Consider the following 25976-nt stretch of genomic DNA (forward strand, 5'->3'; position numbering starts at 1 on the left):
CTTAGGGCAGATGAGGAGAAGCCCTGTTATTCAAGCCTTTGTTGAGTTCTCCATGTGAATCTGTGAGTTCTCCTAGCAGGTCTGGTGTCCACCCAATCCCTTATCCTGATATGCATGTGCCCCATGATGTGAAGGGACACGCGGGCCAGTGGAAGGCTTCCCATAGCTGTCCTCGTCTCAGCCCATCTTCTCCCTGCCTGCCCTTGACTTCACTCCACCTAGGATGGTGGGACTTCCAGCACATCCTGAGCTCTTGCTCTTCCAGATCTTTCTTAAGGTTTCACCAATACTAAGACCACCTTGAGAGCAGCAACCCCGGCTCCCTCCCAGGTGAGCGTTTGGGCATGTTCCTGCATCTGTGACACTCTGTGAAGATGACAAGACACTTGAGAAACAGGACACAGAGGGGTGACTGAGCCTGAGAAGGAGAAGAGCAGCCAGGATGGTGTGGAGCATTCAAAGACAAGAGCATCCAACAAGGCCAGCCACCGGGAGGCCGTACAGCCTTGAGGCAGTGCCCAGTGGCCAGCAGTGCCCTCTGCAAGTCAGAGGACCTGGTCAGTAGCTGATGAACAAACCTATTCTTCATACACTTGTCCAAGAAGTAGCTTGAGAGCACTTTCTGCTCTCAAGGAAGTGGCCAGGGAACTTCTCATTAGCTGTGGCCCGAGGCTGACACCAGCCACACTGGCCTGTGTGGGGCTCACCTACAGAAGATCAGCCTCAACTTCCCCAAGGCATGCAGAAGTCAAAGGTCACTGTGTGCAAGTCCCTCAGCCCCAAAGTCCACACGTAGGGGTCCTGGGTAGACTATGAAAATGACATAAAAACAGACATGTCTAGAACTTCTAAGTATTTTGAGGTAATGTGAAAATCACATACACTGGAACCCTGGATTCATGAATGTCCCTACTGGCAGTATTTTGTTACCCAAGTTCACAGAAATATGTTGGGAAGATACATTTGGATGGAAAAGACTTAAGAGGCTTAGTGATTTTTCTGGGTTTTTCATCACTGAAAGCTCATTATAATCCAGTTACTGTTCTCATTTTAAGGAGTACAATTAAGGAGGCCCAGAGAGGTCACCAGGCTGCTCAAGGTCACACAGTAGGTAAGAAGCAGAGCTGGGGTTTGAATCTACATGACTCGAATTGCAAAGTCTGCACTCTATCCATTTATCTCACGTCTTCTCTTAATTAAACTTTTGGATACAACATCTTTATTTTATTTTATGTGGTGCTGAGGATCAAACCCAGTGCCCCGTGCATGCCAGGTGAGCGCGTTACCGCTTGAGCCACATCCCCAGCCCTCAAAATTCTTTTTAAGATTGTCTCTTTCACCCTTCATAGAAAATCTAAATGCTGTTTCATCATAAAACCAAATATACCAATAAAAAAAACAGGAGAGGAATTGAAATAGTTATGAAGTGGATGTTAAAAGCTGATTATATTCAATGCAACTGTGTGTTGCTTCATCACTACATAAATACCCGAGGGAAAGGGTGGCACTCAGTAACAAAGACGTCCAGTGACAGTTTGTATTGGAAGACCTGCTGAGATCTTGCTGCTGCTAGCAGAGCATGGCTGGGACCTGCGGGATCACTGTTGGATGGGGGTGGAGTCCCCTTGCAGGCTACCTTCTGGCTCCTTGTTTCTGCCCTCCCTCCCGGCTGCTCCCTGGCTCCCCAGTGCACGCTGACCCTCCTCTAGGCTTCCTGGAGCCCTGGCTGGTGCTGTCTCTGTTCTTACTTTCTGACTTGTGAAGCCTGCCTTTGCCTGTTCGCCAGAGACCCTGCCTTCCACCTCCCAGAGGACCTTTTCCCACTGGCTGTGTGTTCTCAATGGCTTTTACCCCTTCTATGTGGCCTTTTGGTCCTGTGGGTCTAATGCTCACAACTGCCTCTTACCACTCACGTCCATAAGGCAGGCAATGTGCCCTTCTTGGCCCTGCCTCCAGATCACAGCCCCTGCACACTCACACCCCCTCACAAAGCCACCCTTCCTGAGGCCTCTGGTTCTTTGCACCTCATACAAGTGTACAGTTTGGGTACTCAGGATGGAAACCAGGGCCTCAAACATGCTAGGCTGGCACTCTACCCAGTTGTTTCATTCTATTTTGAGACAGAGTCTTGCGAGGTTGCTGAGTCTAGTTCTAGGGGAAGCGAAACGTGCAGTCCTCCTGCCCCAGCCTCCCGAGCTACTGGGATGGCCGGTGTGTGCACTGGCCCAGCTCAGATTCTTCCCTTTTCATGTTGTCCTGCTGATGAAGAGCCAACTGAAGCTCCCCTGTCACTTACCCCCATCCTGGTTCCCACTTATACAGGTGTGTAGCAGAGGCTGCTTGTCCCTGATAGTTCCCATCTTGCCTTTTCTACCAGGAGAATGCCTGCCCATGTGCCCACCATCCCCCACAGGCTGGCAGGGGCTGGGTTGCACAGAAGTCCTGCTGGGACCCCACTGATCTGGCCTGTCAGTGGCAGCCAGGATGGTTTCCAGGAGAGCAGATTCCATGGTGCAGTGTCCTCTTTTCTCTGCTCCTCCAGAGAAGGTAGACACTCATCTTGTCCTACCAACAGAGGTCACAGGCCCAAGGAGAAAGCTGTGGTGTTGGAGAGGAACCTGAGACCAGGGTCAGCTTCTCAACGAGGCTCTGTGGGTCTGGAGAGCTCCCCAGGGGAGCAGGGTTGGAGTACCCTCCCCTCTGAGGCCTCCCAGGTTGGCCAAGGCTCTGCCAGTGGTCACAGAAGGCAGCCCAGCAGAGCAAGGAGTTCAAGCCCCTGAGGGGTGCAGCCAACACCTCCGGGGGCTTGAGGGAGACCCAAGGACCCCTTCTTCCAGGCCTCGGCCATTTTAAGGTAGCACGCCTGGAGGCCCAGGTGTGCAGCAGAGAAGGGAGGACAGAGGAGAGGCACAGGCAGAGGCAGGCCTCACAGCTGCGGGCATGGGCCTGCTTCAACCGCTGCAGGAGTTCAGAATTTAATAACCAGATTAGACAAAAGTCACTGAACAGCAGTAAATTTTCCAATGGGACTCGAATTCCATTATTGGGCAAGATTAAGTTTTCTCTCCCTTGCCCTCTCCAGTGAGGGAAATGGGGTCCAGAGTTATTAGAGGAGATAAGCCTATTCATCTGCACCTCAATGAGCTAAGACTCCGCCATCAAACCAGCAAACATAAATCACAGCATTCCAGCTCTGTACTGGCTGGACCCCAGGAAACTTCTCTGCCTGCTTCTGCAGCTGGTACCCACCCTTGGCTTCCACAAGCTGGGGAAGGAGTGGGGCTAAGAGGCCAGCAAGGGTCCCAACTTGATCCAGCACTCAAATTGGATGCTCTGGCTTTTCATGCCGCAACCTCCCCCCAGAGCCTTTTCACTGGGCAGGACCAAATGAATGAGGAAAGTCCTGCCACAGACAGCCAGTGCTTGCAGACCACACCTCAAGTCAATTCTGTTCTAATTCCTCAATCCAGCCATGGCTTGTTCTTCCAGGTTGCACCCCAAGGGTAACTTCTACAAGATTCCTCTTTTCTCCCCCAAATGATCAGAAGCTCTGGCCAAGCTCAAACGTGTGTAAATTGTCCTGTGTCTTCTTACTCGTGGAGCTGAGTGTGAGAGAGGCAGAGACGGCACACACCACCCACTGCTGGCGATGCTTACAGGCACCTGAAAGAATCCCAAGACAGCCCTGGTTGGCAATCACTGCCAGGGAGATCCCGATGGGCCCCTTCTCCATTTAGAAGTAGCTTTAAAATCTGATATATCATTCTATAATCGATTCTATCTCAGTCTGGATCTTACTATTTCTTACTATGTGTTAATATCGAGGCACTATTAGTACTATCTTAATATAATAGTCAATTCTATAGAGTAGGGAAAATGGGCTCAATTTTGGCATTATTAAAATAGGATAGGAAGTGAGAAGGAGATAGAAGAGGTGTGTTTTTTTTTTTTCCAAAAAATAATTGGAGGGGGCCAGAACAGAAATAGGAAGAAGGAAGAAGGTCTTAAATAAAAAGGTGTGTGTGGCCCCAGGTGGTGGTGAGATGAGCAGCGGGAAGTGCTGCTGGACGCTGGAGAATCATGCTCCCTATGAAGGGGAAGGGGTAAGGGGAGCTGGCACCACTGCCCAGAGCAGGGAGGAGGCACAGGGCACCAGTGTAGGATGGTTCAGACGTCCTCCCAGCCAACACTGCACACCACCTGCCCCATGTGGACCATGTTGCAACGGACACTTCACCCTAGATTCCAAGGGCTGCAGATTTAGGGATATTTTTCAACATTATTCTGCACATCCGTCGCCAGCCGGCAGCTGGAAACAGAAACCACGCCTCCCTGCCGCCCAGGATGTTAGCACTCAGCAACAGTGCAGCTCAGTCACCAGCTTCTGATAAGACTGATGAGGATTCATGGCCCTTCACTTGACTCTATTAACAGAGTCCTGAGGGAGGGCGGCAGAGAGTGACCACACCCCAGAAGAGAAGGCTCCACCTCCATGGCTCAGCCCTACACTCAAAGCCAAGGCAGGAAAGTGGAACATTGGACCATTCCGGGGGGCAGATGGAACATGGGGAGAATGTCACAATGCGTGATCCTGCTGACCAGTGGCTGTAGGAGGCTCCAGCCCCGCCCAGTGGTGTGCTGTCCCAGCTTCCTCTGCTCCCCACATTGTCTGAGTCTGGCAGTGTGACCCACGGATGGTGGCCTCTGCCTCGGGGTGCTGCAGGTCTCACTGAGGGCTCAGCCCCTGCAAAGGTGGCCCTGGGCTGGATTTCACAGGACCTGAAGGAAGTCTGCAGGCTGAGAGTGTCAGGTCGTGTGTGTAAGGAAGGCCTGCAATAGAGGAGCAGAGGCCAGAAAACGCACAGGCTGGTTTTAGAAAACAAACAGGGATCTCGCACAAGAGAAGGCACACCGGTGGATAGAAGGAAATGAGCCTGTATACAGATGGTCATGGGTCACAGGTGTGTACAGCCCCTGTCACAGACATTGTGCATTTATGATTTTTAATTCTGTAAATTACACCCTGTATCAGCTGAGAACCCCGAAGCGGATGTAGCTCAGTTCACCATTTGGGAGAAACACAGTAAAACTTGTGTCTTAAGAATCCAGCTTATGTGCTTCATCCCCCTAAGAGCCTAGTCCTCTGTTCCTCCCAGAGCACAGACCCAGGCAAGGGTGTGTGTGTCAGGCATCAGGAAACGTCAGCTCCCACGAGTGTGATGTGTGCTTTGACCCCTCTGTCTGGAGCTATAAAAGGCCAGTACTGACACCCAAATCCACCCAGTAGGCCCTCAGTGATGTGAGGTCCAGCACCATCACCCTGCCCCTGGGAAACAGGATCTGGAGCCAGGGAACAGGAGGAGTGGCTTGCATCAGGAGGGAACAGGGAGAGAGGAAGAAAGCTCATTAGAAGGCTGTAGGAGCTGTCAGCCATGAGAACAGGAGTGTGGTGGCATCAAAGAAAAGGATACAAAGCCTGCTGAATGTCCTAGTGCAGTGCCATAAGCCACAGTGCATCTCCTCCTCCTTAGGGAGGAGTGGCTAAGCACTGAGGGCACACATGGCGGCTCACAGGCACTCATGTGGCCACTAGGTGGTGCCGCACGCCCAGGAGAGCAGAGCTCCTTCTGCCTGGCTGGGTGAGGAAGAGGCTGTGTTCTGTGGGTACCCAGGGCCCCTCTTAGTTCTCCTCATTCACCATCTACACACATGCTCCAATCATCGGATGCTAGAACGGCATGGAGCGTGGGGGATACAACGCAAGACTGCCAGGCAGGGCCCATGCTCAGGACTCCACCAGGCAGGAAACTGCTGGAAACCTGTAAGATGCTTGATGGGGGACAGAGGGACCCAGACCAGGGTGGCGGACAGTAAAGTCTCACTTCTGTAATCCTGCAGCTTGCAGGGACAGCAGCCTGTAGCAAGGACACTGCAGGGTCCACTGAGCATCCCATTAAGGACAGGTAGAGACACAAGAGAGCACGCAGGGAGACCTGTCGCCATGCAGCGACTACAGCAAGGTGGCATCTTCATAAGGAGAACCTCTCCCAGCAATTTCACTAATCCAAGGGTAGAATTCATATTTCCTGAATGATCTGCGAATGCCTATTGGTTTAATTGGCCAGCATTTGTCTATGCCATCAATAGCTTCCATTGGTTAATCAAGTGACTGCATACTAACAAAACATGTGGCCTGCTATCACACGCCACCCACCAGAGATCCAGCCATTCAACAGTTACGAAAATGGCAGTGAGCCTCTGGTCTTGTGCCAGTGAACGATCATTGCAAACAACAGCTATAAGCAGCCTCCAATTCATGAGTTGACAGAGTTCTTCTCTGTTCCTGGGCTCTTGCCAAGCTCTGTGGGTCTGTGTGTGCATGTATGAGTGGTGTGTGTGCCCATGTGTTGGTGTGCAAGTGTGTGCACCTGTGTAAGTGTTCACACGCCCTGTGCTGCCCTCCACTGGTCTCCCATATGGTGGAGCAAAGCTCTCCCTGTGCACTGATGGAGGTTTAGAACAAGGGGAATGTTCTGAGGGGCCACCTATCCAGGCACTTAACTTCTGGTGGGTGTGCCTGGCTGGGCTGATTTGCACAGTGCCAGGACAGCTGCAGCTCACTCAAGTGCCCCATTTTTTAATCAAATCCGACAGCTTTCAAGGACACACAGTCTTGCCCCAAGCAGGTCAGGAAACTCCCCAGAAATCCACAGAATGGTTGCAGCTGTTGGGCAGATGGCCAGAGCTTGTTTTCTCAGTGTCCTGGACAAGCATGAAAGGGAGGGTCACCCCAGGGCCCGTGTGTTCTGAGGGGAGACAGTTCCCATCCTGAGGCTCCTCATTCATGGCTGGAATAACAACTGTACTAAACCCCCAGAGGCTCGGGCTTGCCCAGGCCTGCGATAGCAAGGGAAGAGTGGGCTGCAGGAAGCGGAGCACATGCACCTCCCCCTGGGGCAGAGGGCAGAGCTATGTGGTGGTGGTGGCAAGAGCTCAGTACACACTTGAAGTCAATTAACAAAGGAAAAAGAAACACTTCTGCAGTTCATTTCCTACATTAAAATCAGTCATGACATAGCCAGGTTCAGTAAATAAATGGGCTGAATGTCACAGGGTGTCCTGAGTCCTCAGAGGGTGATGCCACAGGAGGAGATGGATGAACTGGAAGAAGCTGAACAGCATCTGTCCACTGTCTTCAGCCCCTTTTCCTCCCATGAATCACCAGGAAGCTCTCAAGAAGAATCAGGCAGCCCTAGGGATTCACTACCTGGACTGAGTGCAACCTCCCTGGAGACTCCAATGCAGCAGGATGAAAAGCCACCAGCCCTCTGTCATTACAGCAGGGTCACATGGGAGAAGCTTCTCTCTAAGGTCAGCTGGAGGCTCTGGTCATTGTTCACACAGTGGTGACGGCAGCAGGAAGATGGGGGAGACAGAGATGTTCTCTTGTGTTTTAAGTTGAATTTATTTTTAACTCATACATAAAAACAAAAAGTGGTGCATAACAACGGGAAACACCATGTTTTGAAACTCATATGCACCCTGTAATGTTTGAACCAGGTTAAACTTTAATCTCCTCAAGCACTCATTGTTGCTTTATGGGGAAAACGTTCAATGTACTTTCTTCTAGCTTTTCAAAATGGACCATTCATTATTGTTATCTGCAGTCACCCTACTGTGCCAAACAGACCAGAGCTTCCTGCTCCTGAGTGACTAATGTAGTGCCCTCGGATCAACCTGCCCCAGCCTCCTCTCTCTCCCAGCCTCCCTACTCTCCTGGCCTCCCTGACTCTCCCAGATTCTGGAAACCACCACTCTGGTCTCCATTCCTGTGAGAGCAACTGTTTCATGTTCCACATGACGGTAGCGTGTGGTGCTTATCTTTCTGTGCCTTGCTCATTTCACTTAACGTCCTCCACTCCCATCCACTGGCTGCAAATGACAAGACTTGGTTCTTTTTGTGGCCAAGTAACAAACATTCCATTGTGTGCACCACATTGTCCACACCCTTCACGAACACCTGGGCTGTCCCCGTGTCTTGGTTGCTGTGACTAGGACTGCAGTGAAATGGAAGCGCTGGCTGGCTTCGTTTCCTTCAGGTGTGCACCCAGGGGTGGGACTGCTGGGTCATAAGGCAGCCCATTCACAGTCTTTTGAGGAATTTCCAGAGCTTGGTCCATAATGGCTAAACTGCTTTTTTCTAAGTCATTCCCATTACCTGCAAACAGCCATAGTGAGGATAAATAATTCCACAGCTAACCCAGGCAGCTCATTTGCTGGAAGGGCTGATACTGCCCTTCTAAGGGCATCTGCCCAGCAGATCCACAGAGTACTGGCTGGACCATGCCTGGGCCACCTCCCATGGGGTCAGGTCCTCATTGATGCCTGTGAGGACTGACACTCTGTCCTTCCTCCTTGAAGCTGAGGGTCCTGGGCTCAGGTTGTGAGGCCATTTGCCTGACTCACAGAGCTGGGGAAAGGCAGAAAGAAGAACCAGACCCACGCCAAGCTTTCCGTTTTCAGGAATGTTCTTGATGTTTTTATTTATGCCCTTCCTGGGATATTCGTTTCTTGACAACATCCTTTCCATTGTGGGCAGCCTGAAAGCTGTAAAAGTCATGTTTTCCTGAGCCCAAGGCTGCTTCTCCTCATCTCCTATTGGTAGGTCTCGAGCTACTCTCTGGAGACAAAGATGCAATTTGGCTCCCAGACGTTCCTCCGGCTCCTCTCCTCCAGGGGGCACCTCCTTGGTTCCCTGCAGTGGCTTCACAAGGTCCACTGGCCTCCCAGCTTGCCCTGCTCTGTCCTCTGAGGATGTCAGGGTACTTTGTAAATGCATTTCCCAAGCCAAGCAGGACACACTGGGGCAGAGCTCACTGGGACCCCGCCAGGCTGGAGCAACAGCTCCGTGGGCATCCAAACCTGGGTTGGCTCTCATCCTCACCGTTCTCTGGCTGAGCACACAGAAGCCTCTCTGAGCCTCTTTCCTCTCTGTAAGATGGAAATGGTAACACTCCTATGGAGAGGCCACAACCAGGACATGAGGGAAAGTTGGTGGGCATTCACAGTACAGAGCACAGTGCAGATCCTTCATAACCAGGAATTATTTTTAATTCTCTTATCCTGACAATGGCTGTCAATCAATTTGATATTATGCTAATATTTTTAGAAGTCTTATAAAATCACAAGCTACGTTAATGTCAAAAAAACAAACCCTCTAAGCTCTTCCCATAACGTGAAATCAGGATACATATCTCACATGCCTAACTGGTCAGTTTTTAAAAACTTAAGAGGTAGACACTATTTTTGCCTTTATTCATTGCTTTTCTCTCTCCCTACCCCTGCCTTTCCTTTTGCTCAGTCTTATATAGTTTTGCAGTGTTATTTTGAATGTTCATGCTATTATTCTATTAATTTTGGGTTAGCCTTATACTTCTTGCACAATTAATGCCTTCTATGAATATCCCTGACTAAAGTTAAAGATGGAAGTGTTAAGTCTCAATCCCTGGAGCACACACCATGGACATCTCAGTACCTTGTGATCCTTATTTTTATTTTAAGACAGGGTCTCAAAAAGTTGCTTAGAGTCTCACAAATTGCTGAGGTTGGCCTTGACCTTGTGATCCTCCTGCCTCAGCCTCCCAAGCTGCTAGGATTACAGATGTGCACCACCACACCCAATTGAGTTTTTTTTTTCATGCAAGCCTTTTAACCTAGCCAATGATTTAGCTCCCTTTCAAAATTCTTTACTTACTTTTCAAGCAAATACTTCCCATCGTGGACTTGTTCTAAAGGGTTCTGCAATCTTTTCAGCTCTTCCTGTAAAAAAGGGAAAAAAAAGTATCACAAACTAGTGTCAGGAACTTATGGCAACAATACTTGAGGGCAGTTATTAGCCAAATTGAGACAATACCCCATTGTAAGTTCCAGACATCGTTATGAATGTGAACACACAAGGCAGTTTCATCCTTGACTTAACTGGATACAATACTCTCACTCAGATGGATTTTCCGTCTCTGAAGATGCTGCTCCAGTTGCTTTGCAGGGTGGGGATACAACCCCACATCCACTCTTCTATTTCTGGTACTAGGAATTGAACCCAGGGAAGCTTAACCGCTGAGCCACGTCCCCAGCCCCCCCCTTTTTTTTATTTGAAGACAGGGGCTCACTAAGTTATTTAGGGCTCACTGAGTTGCTGAGGCTGGCTTTGAACTTGCAATCCCCTGCCTCAGTCACTGGTATCACTGTGCTTGGACTTCCATTCTTTCCACCTGACTCCGTCCACAGTGCTGGCTCTTGGCTTCTGGGAAGAGACTGCAGAAGCCTGGGGTCTCCAACTCTGGAGCCTGCTTCTCCCTCTTGGAAACCTCTTCTCTGAGCCAGGTGCTCAGATGCGCATAAACCTCCCCTGCACGTCAGGCACCTATAGTGCTACAGGGTGTGAGGGACACAGCTCCACTTCCTGGCGAAGCCCCTGTCCTCAGCCCTAGCAACACTGAGGATCTGAAGACCTCACAGATCTTCATCCCATTCACTGAGACCACAACCCTTCCTGGCCACCCTAGCAGCCTGCCCCAAGAGGGCAGCCATCCCTTGCTCTCTGCGGGACAGAGGTCACAAAGTCCACTGACCTTTGACATGGTAAGGCAGCCCTACAACCTGCTCCGCATGCTTCAAGTCAACTCTGAGTCCTCACAATGAAGACTCTGGGCCAAGAGTGGTGACACTGTGCTGTTGAGGGAGAGTGACAAGAGGAAATTCATGCAGGCTCCATACTGACACGTTTTCCTGAATGATCTCCATCTGCAGGTATGTGATTGTGCAGACAGAGGGCTGACTGATCCCTGTTTGGGGGCCTCCACTGTGAATCACGTGCCACACATGCAGGTTGAGCTCCTCCCCAACTTTCCCCTTATTCAACAGGTTTTCCCAGCCGAGAGGAGGGCAGGGCACCCAGCCTGCTTCCTCAGTGGCCTGTGGTGATCCCAATGTTACTAGTCCCTCTCCACTGCCTGCTCTGCCAAGCTCGGAGCTCAGCAATGCCAACACCTCCACCTGATTGCCCATTTCCAGAAAGAAGCATTTGTGCATGCTGAAGGTGTGTCTGTTGAGTGAGTGAAATGGGTGTGTTGTTCTAAGACCAAAACGAACCTCGGTAGCCTAGTGCTGAAACATCCTCTCGCCTCTCTCCTCTGTGCCCTGGAAACTCATAGCCTTGGGCTTTATTAACTAGGACACTTTGTTTGTGGCTTCAGCGGTGGGAGGCACTGGAGAGAGAGGGGGTGGGAAAGGAGCTGGAGTCCCAGTACTCTATCCCTTGGCAGGGTGGCTTCCCTCCCTGCCTCTCCCACTTCCTTTGCTCTTCTCCTCCTCCTCCTTCCCTGCCCTCATCCCACAACTGTTCAGGCCCAGATGTTTCCCAACCCTGCGGTTCCCCTGCACCCAGGCCCACCAGTGTGGAGTTGCTCTGTGAAAGTGTCCATGCCCTCACGAGTCACTGTCTTATCCCTGGATCCTGGCTCATGCACCCCAAGACCCTGAGTTGTCCTTGTTTTCTACTATCCAAAAGTTCAATTAACTATTGACTAATCATATTAATTGACTGAAGAACGGCGCTATGACTGACCCGTTGGAGGAGAAGCTGTCCTCAAGCCAATTTTCTGGCTCCATTTCACTGACCAAATAATAGGATGATTTCTACCATGCTCTAAATAGCTTCTGTCTTTTTTTTTCTTTTTCTTTCTCTTTCTTTTCTTTTTCCTTTTTTTTTTTTTTTTGGTACCAGGGATTGAACTCAGGAGTATTCAACCACTGAGCCACATCTCCAGCCCTATTTTGTGTTTCACTGAGTTGCTTAGCACCTTACTAAGTTGCTAAGGCTGGCTTTGGACTTGCAATCCTCCTGCCTCAGTTTCCAGAACTTCTGGGATTACAGGTGTGCACCACAGCATCCAGCTAGCTTCTGTCTTTAAGATGTAGGTTAAACCTCTCTGCTAGGTACAAGTTGAGTTATTCAGATGCAACCTCAACACACTGAGTTCCAAATTCCCCCATGTGAAACCCAGGGGGAGCCTTGCTGAGTGGCAAGGCGTGAGCACTGGCTGCCATGCTAATGATTGGTTGATGACTGGTCCTGCTGCCCACTGGACTAAGGGGCCTTCTGAAGTAACCTGGGCGTGAACCATCAGAGTGGACAGTAGCTCTTGGCTCTTTCTTGGTGCCTGGCCTCCCTTTCTGCGTCATTCCTGTAGGTGTCTTCCTGGTGCCAGCAGTGGACATGGCTGGGGGTGGATGTGCTCACCTCTGCAGCCACATGGTCAGCCCCTAGGCCTACCCAGTAAGGAAGCACTTTTCTTGCTTTTTGCTGGCCCTTCCATTTCCACAGTCTAAGCAAGCAGGGTGTGTCTGGACAGGCTTAACATCAGAAATCTTCTCAGAATTGCTTTCTCTCTGAAGTGCACTCCTGTCCAGACGCAGCCTCTTGACTTTCCTGGCATGTCCACGGTATCGAAGGCCACACAGCCTGTGAGCACACTCTGCAGTATGTTCCACTGTGCAGCCACAGCTGACACACCCATGACACTCACTAAGTCAGCTTTCTGTGCTGGAACAGCTCCATGTTAGCCTGAGGGTGACTATTTAAAAGAAGTGAAAAGCCAACATTACTTCTGATGCTTTCAACGGTTCAATTGTTCAATTAAATATTACTAGAATTCCCCACCCCCACATGCCCCTTTTTTAAATGAAAGTGTGAAAAGGGCACTGGAAAGGGGTTACTGATATTTGCATAATTTGGAAAAGTAGAAGACATAAAGTCTATACTAATTTTGGCTCTGCATGATTAAACATGAAATATTGATTATTGCTCTCTGTAACAGAATTTATGAAGCCAGCAGGCTGCAGTGTCTACACAAAGTGATTCTGATGCTTTGCCCTGGACCTCGGTGGCTGTAAATGACGCTGCTTGGTGACAGCTGGAGGAGGGCATTCTGATGCACAGCCTCAGAGCCACATTTCCCAGATTAGGCCAGCAATGACCCAGCTGCACAGCCCGACTTCAGGAAATTAAATTGGAGGGCGTCCAAACCTCTGTTGAAATAACCGTGTGAGTTACAATGCTTCTGTGGGCCTTGTTATAATGTAAATGTGCTTTACAATTTACTGCCATTTCCCTTCTCCCCTACTGTGAATTCGGGCATTAATAGTCATCTCATATATTTAAGGCAAAAAGGCGTCAAACTGAAAATGCAAGGTTCATGCTTTTTCCCTTTAGAAAGCAAGGACTGAATTCCATTCTTTCTTTTTGCCTCCCCCCCTTTTTTTTTGCAAAAAGAGCATAGGTTTTGTTTATGTATTATGCATTAATGGTTTTTTATGGCTGGCAGACCTGTAAATTTCACACAAGGAGGTTACCTGGCAGCTAAACACAAATTTCTTTGGGAGGAAAACAGGGGCTAATAGGACATCAACAGCGCATTTAAAGGATCATTCTGGAAAGTTATAGGCACATGTGAGGCAGTACACTTGAAAGACTTGCCTGCTTCTAGCACCTCGAGGACATTTTGGATGTCTGATGCATGCAGAGGCTGTGACTGCTCTGGCAGTGACTACCACCACCTCATGAGATGCCAGGTGAGCACTGGCCTTGCCATGCTGGGGCCTCACGGTCAGCCAACTTGCAAACTTAGGAACATAAGGTATGGCAACGGGAACTGCTGCAAGAGCAGGTTCTTTACTCGTGGGTGAACCATGCTGTGTTCCAAGGTGGCAGGACACAAGGTCTCAACTCCACATGTGAGAGGGCCGAGCAGCCGAGCTCACCTGAGCAGATGCCAGGGAGGTAAAAGCCCAGTTCTGACTAAGTCATTGTCTGTGGACCAGATGGTCTCAGACCTCAAATTCTCCTGGCATAGATGACATAAGGGTGCTTCAGGAAAGAAGCACCTAAAACCAGCCACCAGATGGCCCTTTGCCCTAATCTGCCTGAGCTCCTGCTCACTGCAATCCAAGCAGAGGATCCAGGACCACCTGACTGTGGCCAGCCCAAAGTAACGATGAGAAATACCCTTTGGGATTAAGGGTCCTTCTCTCCTTCCTTGAGGATACAGCATTGTCTCAAGAACTTATCCCAAAGCTACAGCCACAGAGTGAAGCCTTAGCTCATTTCAGTCTAAGCCCTTCCGTAAAATCTAGAATACAAGAAATTATGACTATCAGTAATGATGTTAAGGGGATCGCTGTATTCAAAATTAGTCCACTTAACAGCAGGACAACCAGCTGAGACTGAAATGCTGGGCACAGATATTTTTGCATCTTATACATTTCTGCATTCTGAAAAAGAGAGAAAAATCCCAAGACCACGCTTCGAACTGAGAACTCAAATACAAACAAGCACATGAACCTGCAAATGAACACTCTCAGAATGCAGACAGAACAGCAAACATGACAAGTAACTCCAGCCAACTCCAGATTCTCTGGCCAAGGACAGCAATTGAGCACAGGTAATCAGAACTCCATGCGACCCTCAGGATGCTTGCCCCTGACTGGAGTGCATTTTCTTCTGGTGTAGCAGATCACCTGGATTCGATTTTTTGCTTAGTCCAGTTGAAACATGAATTTGCAATTCCTATGTATTCACCCAGCCGTGCTGAGGAAGCAGCCTAGGGGCATGCTGGGAAGGGGCCTCCAGTGGGACCTGCAGCCTGGCTCTCCCTCATCTCCCCTTCCCTGCCCTCCACTCTCCCTCAGGACTCTTACCTTCGGCTGCCTGATTGCCTTTCTTTAAGTACATTTCCAATAATTCAATTCTTCTGTATAAACCCTACTGCTAGCCTCCATGAGAACACTCTTCTGGATTAAGAATACTCCCGAGTGCCCACCCCTGGTTCTTCTCCTCTTGTCCTTCAGAACTCATCTCGGCCTGTGATCTGCTCTACTTCCGCATTTCCTTCTGCAGTCATTTCTTTGAGCTACTGCCATCACTACTGACATCCATTGAATTTAGTAGGTGCCAAGCACGTTGCATAAATTACCTTCGAAAAAGTATGATTCTAGCCCCATAAATGCAGCCAAAGTTGCAGTTGTTACTCCCACTTCATGGATGAGAAAACAGGCACCCTGAGTGAGGCAACTTGTCCACGGACTCACAGCAGGAACCAGGTGCTGACTGGAGTGGTCTCCACTTCTGCTCTCTGGGGCAAATGAACACTCTCAGAATGCAGACAGCCCTGTGGTGTCTGCAAAGTGCTCAGACTTGCCATTGACCTGGAGGGGTTACCTTGGCTGTGCAATCCTACACATCCGGTCAGCTCTCTCCAGGTCTGTTTTCTTGTTGGTAAGGTGATGATGTCAGAGCCCCATGCACTGCCATGAGGGGTAACCAGAATCATACTTTAAAGTGCCTAGGTGACTTTCAGTGCTGCCGCCCTAGGGAACTCCCTAGTGTCCTACTCAAGACAGCAGTGAGCTCTCTCCCTTGTCTTATCCCAGGGGTGCCTGGCTCTGCTCTCTCCTGGATGTGGGACCCTGGCAGTGGGGCCTCTATCGTTTTACAAACACTAAATAAAGTTAGTGTCTGTAAAACATAGACACTAAATATACCAGACTCCAAGGTTGTAGTGAAGTTAGAAATTCAGGCCATCAGTGCTGAGCCAGGCAGCAGGTGCTCACCGGTGCTATTTTCGTGGTTGTTTATGTTCTTATTGCATCTCTCCATCCCCTTCTACACCTGGCATGCACCTAGTCACCTGTGTGTGGCTTTCTCTGAAACCAGTGCTGAGGATCCTGTTTCCCAGCTGTCCCTGGAACGTGTCCTCTTCTTCCATGGTCCTTATAGGATTTGCTGCTACCAGAATGAGCAGACCAACATGACAGCCTCATCAGAACATCACCACATGGAACGCCCCCCTGACCTCACCTAGCAGAGCCCACTCCCCTGGGCCTGTGGGACCTCAGGAGAGGAGGTGAGACCTGCTCCATCTGTTCCTCCACCTCACTGCTCTTAACCCTCTTAGACATCAACATCCCAGGCTAATAACTCCATGCTTGGAAAATGGAATAGACAGTCAGGCATGAGTTTAAATAAACAATGATAAAGAGAGTCTTTATAAAGAATAAAAGAATTGTGCTGCAATAAACATTGATGTGGCCATGTCTCTGTAGTATGCTGTTTTTAAGACCTTTGGGTATAGACCAAGGAGAGGAATAGCTGGGTCAAATGGTGGTTCCATTCCCTGTTTTCCAAGTAATCTTCATATTGCTTTCCATATTAGCTGCACCAATTTGCAGTCCCACCAGCAGTGTATGAGTGTGCCTTTATCCCCACATCCTCGCCAATACTTATTGTTGTTTGTATTCTTAATAGCTGTCATTCTGACTTAAGTGAGATGAAATCTTAGAGTAGTTTTGATTTGTATTTCTCTAATAGCTAGAGATGTTGAACATTTTTTCATATATTTGTTGATTGATTGTATATCGCTTCTGAGAAGAGTCTGTTCAGTTCCTTGGCCCATTTATTGACTGGGTTATATGTTGTTTTGGTGTTAAGATTTTTGAGTTCTTTATATACCCTAGAGATTAGTGCTCTTTATGGCAGAACAATTTGCAATAGCTAAACTGTGGAACCAACCTAGATTCCCATCAGTAGATGAATGGATAAAGAAAATGTGGTATTTATACACAATGGAATATTATTCAGCAATAAAAGAGAATGAAATCATGACATTTGCAGGTAAATGGATGGAGTTGGAGAAGATAATGCTAAGTGAAGTTAGCCAATTCCAAATAACCAAATGCTGAATGTTTTCTCTGATATAAGGAGGCTGATTTTTAGTGGGGTTGGGAGGGGAAGCATGTGAAGACTTTGCTGTATCTAGAGTTTGTCATCTAGACAAACTCTAGATACAGCAAAGGGGAAGGAGAGGATTGGTGGGGGTGAGGGGTGTAAAAAAGATGGTGGAATGAGATGGACATCATTTCCCTGAGTACATGTATGAAGACATGAATACTATGAATATACTTTGTATATTCTTAAGAGATATGAAAAAATGTGCTCTATATATGTAATATGTATCAATACATTCTGCTGTCATATAACAAATTAGAATAAAAAATAAAATTAAAAAAAAAGAGAGCAGAAGTAGTCACAGGGTGTAGCTTGTCATCCAGTAGCCTGGCAGCCCTCAGTTCCAGGGGCACTGGGAAAGCGCAGCTCCCCAGGGGCCCTCTCCATCCCCTGATGCCAAGACTCTCAGCCAGTGCCAGTCTGGAGCCTTCTTTAGAAAGCAGTTCTTAAGCAAGCTTAGCTTGATTTCCTAACTTGCAACAACAAAAGGCTTCCTACAAGTGAATTTATGGGGAGATAGGAGGTTGGGGTGACCACAGACCAGATGTGGAGGACGAAACAGAAAAGCATCGAGTGCTGCAGGTGCTACCACAGGCTGCACAGGGACCTCCTCCTGTGGCCTGAGTGTTGGAGCAGAATCTCATCCTTCCCTTCATCCTACATGTTCAAACTCAGGCACCCTACCTCTGACGGACCAGGTGTGTCAGCCACCATAGCCCAAGCATGATTTTAAAATGGAGTACAAAGTTTGTGTTAATTTTACAGCAAAAACAGAAGTCCCCAAATAAAGTTTAGGTTTATATATGTCTATCCCACCCCAGTGTAAATAAGCTCCCCAGAAAATACTGAAAAATAAGCACACACACACACAGCAATAACACACACACTCAGTATGTTTTGCCTTTGAGATTTCTCGGAGAAGAAAATTGATAAGCACTATCCTAGTTAGGCTGGAAAGTGAAAATCTATTTCAAAATTAAGATATGGTGAGCAGTGTGTGATAGTGCAATTTCTATCTACAGTGGACAAAGTTTAAAAATCATTTGTGTAAAGGTGACATTTTCTGTGAAGTGTCGCAGGCTGTTATTGTATTTCCTCGGGTGCTCCCTGGTGGTGCTCCCTTGTGGGAGGTGTGTGTGCCCGAGGCCCTCGGTGTGCACGGTGTGAAGCAAGTGTCACTGTTGCACCAGTTACTCTCCAGGCCCAGCAGACCCTGAGCATTCCGAGCTCCGTGTATCATGGACACACCAAGAATTGTGAATTTTAATTTCCAGCATAATTATGGGCACGCAGTGACAACTCTGTTAAGAGGAATATTCAAGAACTATTACTTAAAAGAAGGAACACCCACCTTGGTGGAATGGAGGCCAGGACACAGAACTCAAGAAAGAAACAGGAGAGGGAGCAGAAACGCCTCCAGCTCCTCCAGCCACAAAGTCAGAGCTCCACTCCTCACCTAGCAAACACAGCATCCGGTGTTGACAGCACCCAGGTGAGGGCCTCAGGGGGCAGCAGAGGCCACACAGACACAGCCTCTCCTGTCCTGCTGCTGCCCGAAGAGCCCAACACAGCCAAAGGGCAAGAGCTCTGAGGAGTCCAGGGCTGTAGAAGGCTGCTGTTCACAGCTGGTGTAGACATTTTGAGGTTCCAGATGGTGCAGATTCATCTGATAAGCCTGGCTCTTGTGTGCTGACGAGAGTGAAAGGTAGGGGTGGGGAAGGCCAGCCTGAGCTGGGGCAGCTGCTCCTACCTGGCTGACCAGGACAGTGGGTCAGCACTCAGAGAGCAGAGAAGACCATGGAGCTGCCACCAAAGTTCAGCCATTGCATCGCTAGCTGTGGACTGGGGACTTATTCAGTAAGATGACATCCATCAGAGCCAGAGACAGAGCAGGCAGACTTGGGGACAAAAGTAGCATACATCTGCTAGCATCCACTGAGCCCCACATGGTGTCCGGGGACATCAAGGCAGATGGTGGAGAACAGGTCTTTCTTCCATAGCTCCATCCCTTCCAAACTGTGTGCTAATCCTCTCGAGTAGACAGGCCACACAAGGGAAAGTGATTCTGTGTTTATAGAGAGAGAATGTTGCTTTTCAAAACCAACCAGAACTTCCCAATGAGGTGACATGTGACACCCCCACTAGCACACTATTATATTTGACCATGTTAGTGACTGCACCAAATTGCTCCATATCACAGAGCCAAGCTACCTGGATAAAGGGGACTTTATTCTGAAACAAGATATATTGGAATCAGTATTTCCCTTCAAACAGCTAGAGCAAATGTGCAGAGAGTGTCCTGATCCCAAGGAGGAAATGAAACCTCCATTGAGCTCTCTGCTGACACAAGTCCCCCCACATCTTCTAGACATGTGACCTGCATGTGCTCAAGATATTGACACAAGTGTCATCTAAAAGCCAAGTGGGGATAGACATGGGTGGGGTGAGTGATCTTCCAAAGCTGGAGGATTAGGAAGGTGAGAGGAATTGAGACAGAAAATTATTAGAACAGAAGCTGGAAGGGCATCTACCAGGCAGCGCTGCCCATGTCCAGGAGCAGCACCACGCTTGGCGCAGAGCCACCCTCTGGCTCCAACCCCAGCCTGGCGACCACCCTTCTATCTTCTCCCTGTTCATGTGGAATGGTTTTGCTGTTTCTGTTAGTGTGAAACCATCCTGCTCAGTGGCTGAAAGTCAGCATCGCCTCCCAAGCCCTCGGACCCCTCACACCTGCTCTGAAGCACCCATATGTCACTTGTAAGGCTCTTCTGGAAAGGCGCTCCTTCTCTGGGGAAAAGCTCCCTCCACAGTCTCAGGGCAGATCATTCTCCTTCGGTGCATGGAAGACTGTCAGAGTCCTCTGAGGACAGTTCCAGCCAGAATCACCAAGAACACATGCACCCCAGGCTCCAGCCAGGTAGTCTGCTGTGGACCAGGACCTGGCCGTGGACAGCTTGGTGTCCATGATGTCACTCTTGGACCCAAGGCATTGGGTCCAGCATTGTCTCAGGTGTAAAGTGGGCATTGCCTTAAGGAAGAGCGTCCCGGTGTTTCAACCCACCATCCTATGCATGGAATAATAGAGATGTGTGCTCTAGGTAAGAGGGTCTCAGAAATGTCAATATAAGTGGCTATAAACTTTAATAGACTTGGAATTCAATTAGCTACCATCTCATGGTGGCTAAATAATTTATGGTAATTGCCAACTCATTAGACTATAATTCACCACAGCCAACCCCTGGATTTCCTGATACCTTTTTAAAACATGCATTCTCAAGATGATGACTGGCATTTTTCACGTTTATAGATACCAAAATTGTCTAATTGTAAGAATTTAGAATGCATCCCACTATCTGACCCAGTCTGGAGGTTTTTCCTGAAAACCCTGAGCCACGTGCCAACTCCTTAGGCCTCCAGCTCCTGCCTTGGAGGCAATCTACGGTGTGTGCCTAAATGCTCCCATTCACCCTGTTCCATAAACAAAAGCAAATGCAGCACACCTGCCCTGGACATGCACAGGGCACGCCCACGGCTCTCACCCAGGATCCCCAGGGACATAAGGCAATTCCCCTAACCATTGGCAGGTGGAGAACAGAGCTTGACTTACACACCAGAAGCCCCTTACATGCTCCTGTCTGGTTACAGTTCCTTCCTTCTCAGAACTAGCCAGCACAAGGTACAGAGTAAGGACTTCCTTACATTTCTCTGTGGAGCTTTCTCACCCAATTGTATGTCCTGAAATACTATGGCTTCGTCTCCCCTGCTTCTAAAATTCATTATTTGGAAATAGTTATAAACACACAGAAAGTTTCAAGAACCACGGAGAATGGTCCCCACCTGCTGCAAAAGCACAATTGCTCACAGTAAGAACATTCTTATTGTGAGCTCCTAACCTTTATGATTCCCTGAATTGTAGGGGTGAAGGAGCATCTTCTCCCATGCTGGCTCCTGATGCAAGGGCCTGGAAGACCCCTGGATTGTCCTTTTATATGCTAATAAGATGTCCTATGCCTGGGCTCCAACAGCTTCAGGATTGGGGCTGGTCCTTTGTTATTGCTGATGTTCCCCACTGGTTAGTGGATAATCATGGAATATGTAATGGAATCTCCATAAAACCCTGAACAACAGGGTTGGGAGATCTGTGGAGGGAGAGCGCCTGGAGAGGACACAGAAGTGGAAGTGCCACACACACACACCCTGTCCTGAGGTGCCTCCCACTTGGCTGCTCCTGTGTTGTGGCCTTCATAATAAACCAATGGTAGAAAACGCAGTGTTTCCAGAGCTTTGTGGATGAATTTTCCCACACCAGGAGGGGCTCTGGGGATCCTGATTCACAGCCAGTCAGGCAGAAGTGTAGGTGGCACCCAGGACTCAGGATCCTGGGACTGAGCCCTCTGGCCTGTGGGACTGGCTGCTGGCTTCAGATAGAGTTATCGAACGAAACCAAGTCAGAGTTGACTCACGGGGCAGCAGCTGGCATCTGCAGGGAGCTGGAGAAATGCCTGATGTAGGATGAGCCCACATTTGATGTCAGAAGAGAACTGGGTTTGGGTCTCCTTTTAACAGCCCACTATGAAGACCAAGGTACTGATGTAGATACAACTCACAGAACCTATTGGCCTTGTGTCAATCATACATTAACTTGTGTGTGCGTGTGTGTGCACGTGTGTGTGTGTGTGTGTGTGTGTGTGTGTGTGATCGTGCTGTGCAGTTTCCAGCACATGTATAGCTTTGGATACCATCACAATCATATGCAGGACTGACCATCTGCACAGGTCTCCTTGCACTCTCCCTTCATGGCCATAGTTGCCCTTCAAATCCTTCCCCCTGGCATCTTTATGATGTCATTATGTTAAGAATATCAAGAGTGAATTAAGCCAATAATGATGGTGCATGCCTGTAATCCCAGTGACTCAGGAGGCTAAGGCAGGAGGATCTCAGGTTTGAGGCCAGACTCAGCAACTTAGTGAGGCCCTATACAACTTAGCAAGATCCTCTCTCAAAATAGAAAATAAAAAAGGGCTGGGGATGTAGTGTACATGGGCTCAATACCCAGTACCCAATACTCAATACCCAGTGCATTAACAGGTTTGAGGGTATGAGGACCCTTTGCCTTGGCCTGTCCATGCTATGGCTCCCTTTGCTGCTGAGTAGCGCACCCTGGTGGGAGGCATGGCAGCCTAGCTACTCCCTCACTGAAGAGCATTCAGGTTGATTCCAAGTCAGCTCTTATAATAAAGCTGCTATGAACATCAACATACAGATTTCTGTATGCACATAACTTTTTTCCTGAGATTGTCAAAGAGTGAAATTTCTAGGTTGTATGATTACTTCATTTTTTTAATTCTAGAAGAAATTATTGAACTATTTTCCACAGTGAGTATACCATTTTGTGATTACACCAGCATGCAAGAGTGACAGTTTCTCCAATCTATGCCTGTGCTTTGTTTCCCATTTTCTTAAATTTGAGAGGTGTTTAAGGTGCTTTAATTGAGATCCCCCCCATCTGTTTCTTTCCCTTGTTTGTTCCCTTATTTGTTCATTGAAGAACCTAGATGGGCTACCCTGAGGCGTTTCCTTATGTCGATTGTATTGAGTATATACTCATGGTGAAGTTCAAGGGGCAGTTGGGGCAGAGGCTTAACCAGGTTTTAAGCTGGTCCCCATCAGTTGGGCTATATTGAAAGACCATGCAAATTAAAAATAAATAAATGAGACTACAGAGAACAGGTGCTGGTGAGGGTGTGATGTTATTGACGGTGTTGCAGAGGGAAATTTCTGCAGAGGTTTTCAACAGAGACCATACACTGAATTCCCTGAGAGCTGTTGAAAGTTACCTGTTCCCAGACCTCATCCCAACCAACTAAAGCAAAGAATGGGACCTGCTCATGAGCTCATGAGCATGCTTTAAACTTCCTGCGGGCTGATGATGTGAAGCCAGGTAAGACAACCACACACTCAGCATGGATCCAGGACAGCAGGACCCGACACACACCCTCCAGGTTCTTCATCATCTGGGTTCATTCATCCCATATACAGCTGCTGACAGTCCCAAGTAATAGGAGCTGTCAGTCCTCCCAGGCCTAGTTGGTTGGAGTCAGCCTGGTCCTGAGAGAAACCAGGCCTTGCAGGGCAATGAACATGGGCGAATTCTCCCAGTGTCCTGTGGGGACTGTGCTACCCTGGGGACCACCCCTGGACACAGGCAGTGTCCCTCTGAATTGCCTGGACTAGCTGCCCATTGCCTGGAGGAATTTTACAACTCTGCAAGTCGTGGAAGACTGATAAGATACAGAATAATCCTTTCCTGGAAACTCACAGTCCTGTCCTACCTAGGAGGCACGATGTCCCTGCTCTCTGTGGGAGTTAATGTCCCTCCATTTGCATTTCACTTTGATATTTCTATTTACAAATGCCTGGCTCTTTTACTTCTTCCACTGATGGTGACACTTGGCCAGTTTTCTCATTGATAAGTTGAAGTAGTCCGTGTATGTCATGGGTGGATCCTGATGGTTGCTATGGCTTCACCCTGGATGGGGGCTGGACCTTAAACCAAAGCAGCTCTGTGGTGTGTTGACTTTTCATTTGAGGAAACTTAAAAGATGGCCCACAGGAAGAGATTTCTTTCCTTCCACAAGTTGACCGTGGAACCCTCCTGCAATAGAGAAGAGTACCCTTGCCTCCAAAGTCAAAGAGACCCAGGAGGACCATGAACAGAGGTCCTGCAAGGTCCCCAAGCTTCCTGTGCTCAGCTCAAACCCAGGCTTTGTGTCACATCTGCCCATGACATTCTGCTCTTCACCAAACCTGTGCCTAGTCACTGGGGTCCCACCACTTCTTCTCCTGACAAAGGCCCTGTGTCCTGGGAAACCTCCATTAGGTAAATGAGCACACTTTTCTTCATCTACCCTTTGTTTTCAGGGTTCCAGTCAAAAACTTTGGGCAGAGGAAAGCACATTTGCTCCCCACACCCATTTCAACATGACCTCTGGCCGTGGACTGCCCATCCAGGAGGCAGACTCAGGAGAGGTGGCAGCGTCTCGGGTTCCACACACAGGGAGTCACTGTAATCTCTCTCAAACTGCAGATACACAGCTCAGCTCAAAGCCCAGAGGTCACAGTCCCCAACCCCTTGAGCAAAGAGGGAACCCAGAGACAGTGGTTCTGCACACGACCCACCCTGTGGCCCAGGACCTGGGACAAGTAAGAGGGGCAGGCGGGAGCAGGGAAAGTTCCAACAACCATGAGTGGAGAGAGGAAGGCTACCACCAGCCCCTGCCATTGGCAGGTGGGCAGAGTGGGTTAGCACTGAGAGATGGGACCCGGCACCTGTACCGAGTAGGTTAGGAGCCCGAGTCTGAAACCCCTGGCCAGGAAACTAAACTGAAAAATCTTGCAGAACAGGGAAGCCTCAGGACTCTAAAAGGGAGAACTCTGAGAGTTGGCCAGGCAGGGTGTGTTGAGGCAGAGGCCAGGGCAGCAGGAGCTGGAGAAGGGGGTGGAGTCCAGAGCTTTTTAGGAGGCCAGCTGCAGCTGTCCAGGTTGAACGGGTAGAGTCCTCTGCAATGAATCCTGTCATTTGCTCCAAAAGCAGAGGGGACAAGGGAGCCATCAACCAGGAGGGAAGGAGAGGCAGTGGAAACACAGGCGGCTGGGAGTGGAGGTGACAACAGGTCCAGCTGCATGTTTAGGTCCTGTTGGGCACATGCCCACAGCAGATCTGCACTCAGATGGTCCCAGGTAAGTTCACCAGGTGAGAATTTAAAAGGATAAAGACAGAACTCTGAGTAACGTGAGTAGCTAAGGCTCAGGTTGAAGAAGGAAAGCACAAAACATTGAAAATCAGCAGCCCATTCAGAGAAGCCAGGTGAGAGGCTCCCAGGAGAGGCAGAGGGAGCAGAGAGGCCGAGCCACAGCTGCCTGTGGTCCTTACCAGCAGGAGTCTGTGCAAAAATGGCACCTTTCGCTCCTCTGGTCCAGTCCTATGTTGAGGGCAAGACCAGACCTCCTGGGTTCAGGAGTCAGTTCCTCCCTTGGAGTTCCCTGCCATAGAATGTGGCTTGGGTTTTCCCTCAGGTGCCATGCCTGCAAGACCCAGGTGGAGGGGTTAGCATCTTCCATCCACCACTTGGTCGCGTTTGCAACCGTAATGAAGAACTCTGCCAGACCTAGTCCTTAGCATGAGGAGCTTCAACCAAGTACCTGGATGAAATCAATAATTACAGTATGGGGCATGCAGGACCCAGGCCTCATGACACCCCATGACAGCTGGAAGTGGGGTCTGGAAGCACCCCCAAGAGGGGTCATGTCTTCACTTGGTCCTAAGTGACTGTTAGCAGTTGTATAGGAGCTTTCATTCCAGGTACTAAGCATTAACTCATGTCATCTTCACCATAGCCCCACAGGACTAGATGACAAGACCAGGCAGATCTGCCTAGGATCACAGGGGAGTAAGAGATGGGACATAACCCAGTCCTTGCTTAAAGCCACCACTCGACACTGACTCTTAATAGACGTCCATGTGTGCCGTGGATGAAGCGGGTGGTGCTGCTCGTCCAGAGAGAGCATGCAGAGGACCAGGAATCATCCAAGAACACAGCACAGTGATGGGGGGGTCTCATTCCAGCTTCCCCGGGGAGCTGGCCTACAGCACTCCAGCAGTATATGCTGTCTAACTCATTGTGCTTTTTATTTTAAATTCAGGTGATGGGTTGTTCTCCCAGCAGCTGCTCTTCTAATGAACTCCAGTGGCTTCTGCCCACTGTCCACCACTGTCCACCACATCCACTCCATGAACCTGCCTCCCCAGCCCCTCACTTGGTCTTTCTTTTCACTCCCCCTGGCTTGACTCGGGCCTTGGTAGTTTTCAAATTCTACTCATAGCCTCTCTTCCATCTAGACTGTGGATCGACACTGTCATTCCTTCCAAAACTGCAGAGCAAAGCAGCAGAAACTTGGCGGCCCACAAAGCGCTTGCCTTCTCAACGCTGGTCTGCAAGTCCTGCCAACCAAAGTGTGCCAATGGGGACCGTGAACAGACACATGATCCCCCTCACTGCAGCTGCTGCCCAAGGTCCACAACTCACAGAGGCAGGAGAAGTCAACCACCGTTCTTACCATGAAAGATCCTCAA

At 49.1% G+C, this 25976-nt stretch overlaps 1 protein-coding gene across 1 annotated transcript in view; it reads right to left on the bottom strand.

Annotated features, from left to right (window-relative positions):
- LOC101961715 (schwannomin-interacting protein 1) overlaps positions 1 to 25976 on the bottom strand; it is a 549493-nt gene that overhangs the window by 417151 nt on the left and 106366 nt on the right. The window contains exon 2 of the mRNA XM_078043492.1: positions 9755 to 9819. Coding sequence (XP_077899618.1) covers positions 9755 to 9819 — 65 coding nt within the window. The remainder of the gene's footprint in view (positions 1 to 9754; positions 9820 to 25976) is intronic.

This window comes from Ictidomys tridecemlineatus, chromosome 3, assembly GCF_052094955.1.
Source record: "Ictidomys tridecemlineatus isolate mIctTri1 chromosome 3, mIctTri1.hap1, whole genome shotgun sequence".
In the NCBI taxonomy this organism is placed as follows: domain Eukaryota; kingdom Metazoa; phylum Chordata; class Mammalia; order Rodentia; family Sciuridae; genus Ictidomys; species Ictidomys tridecemlineatus.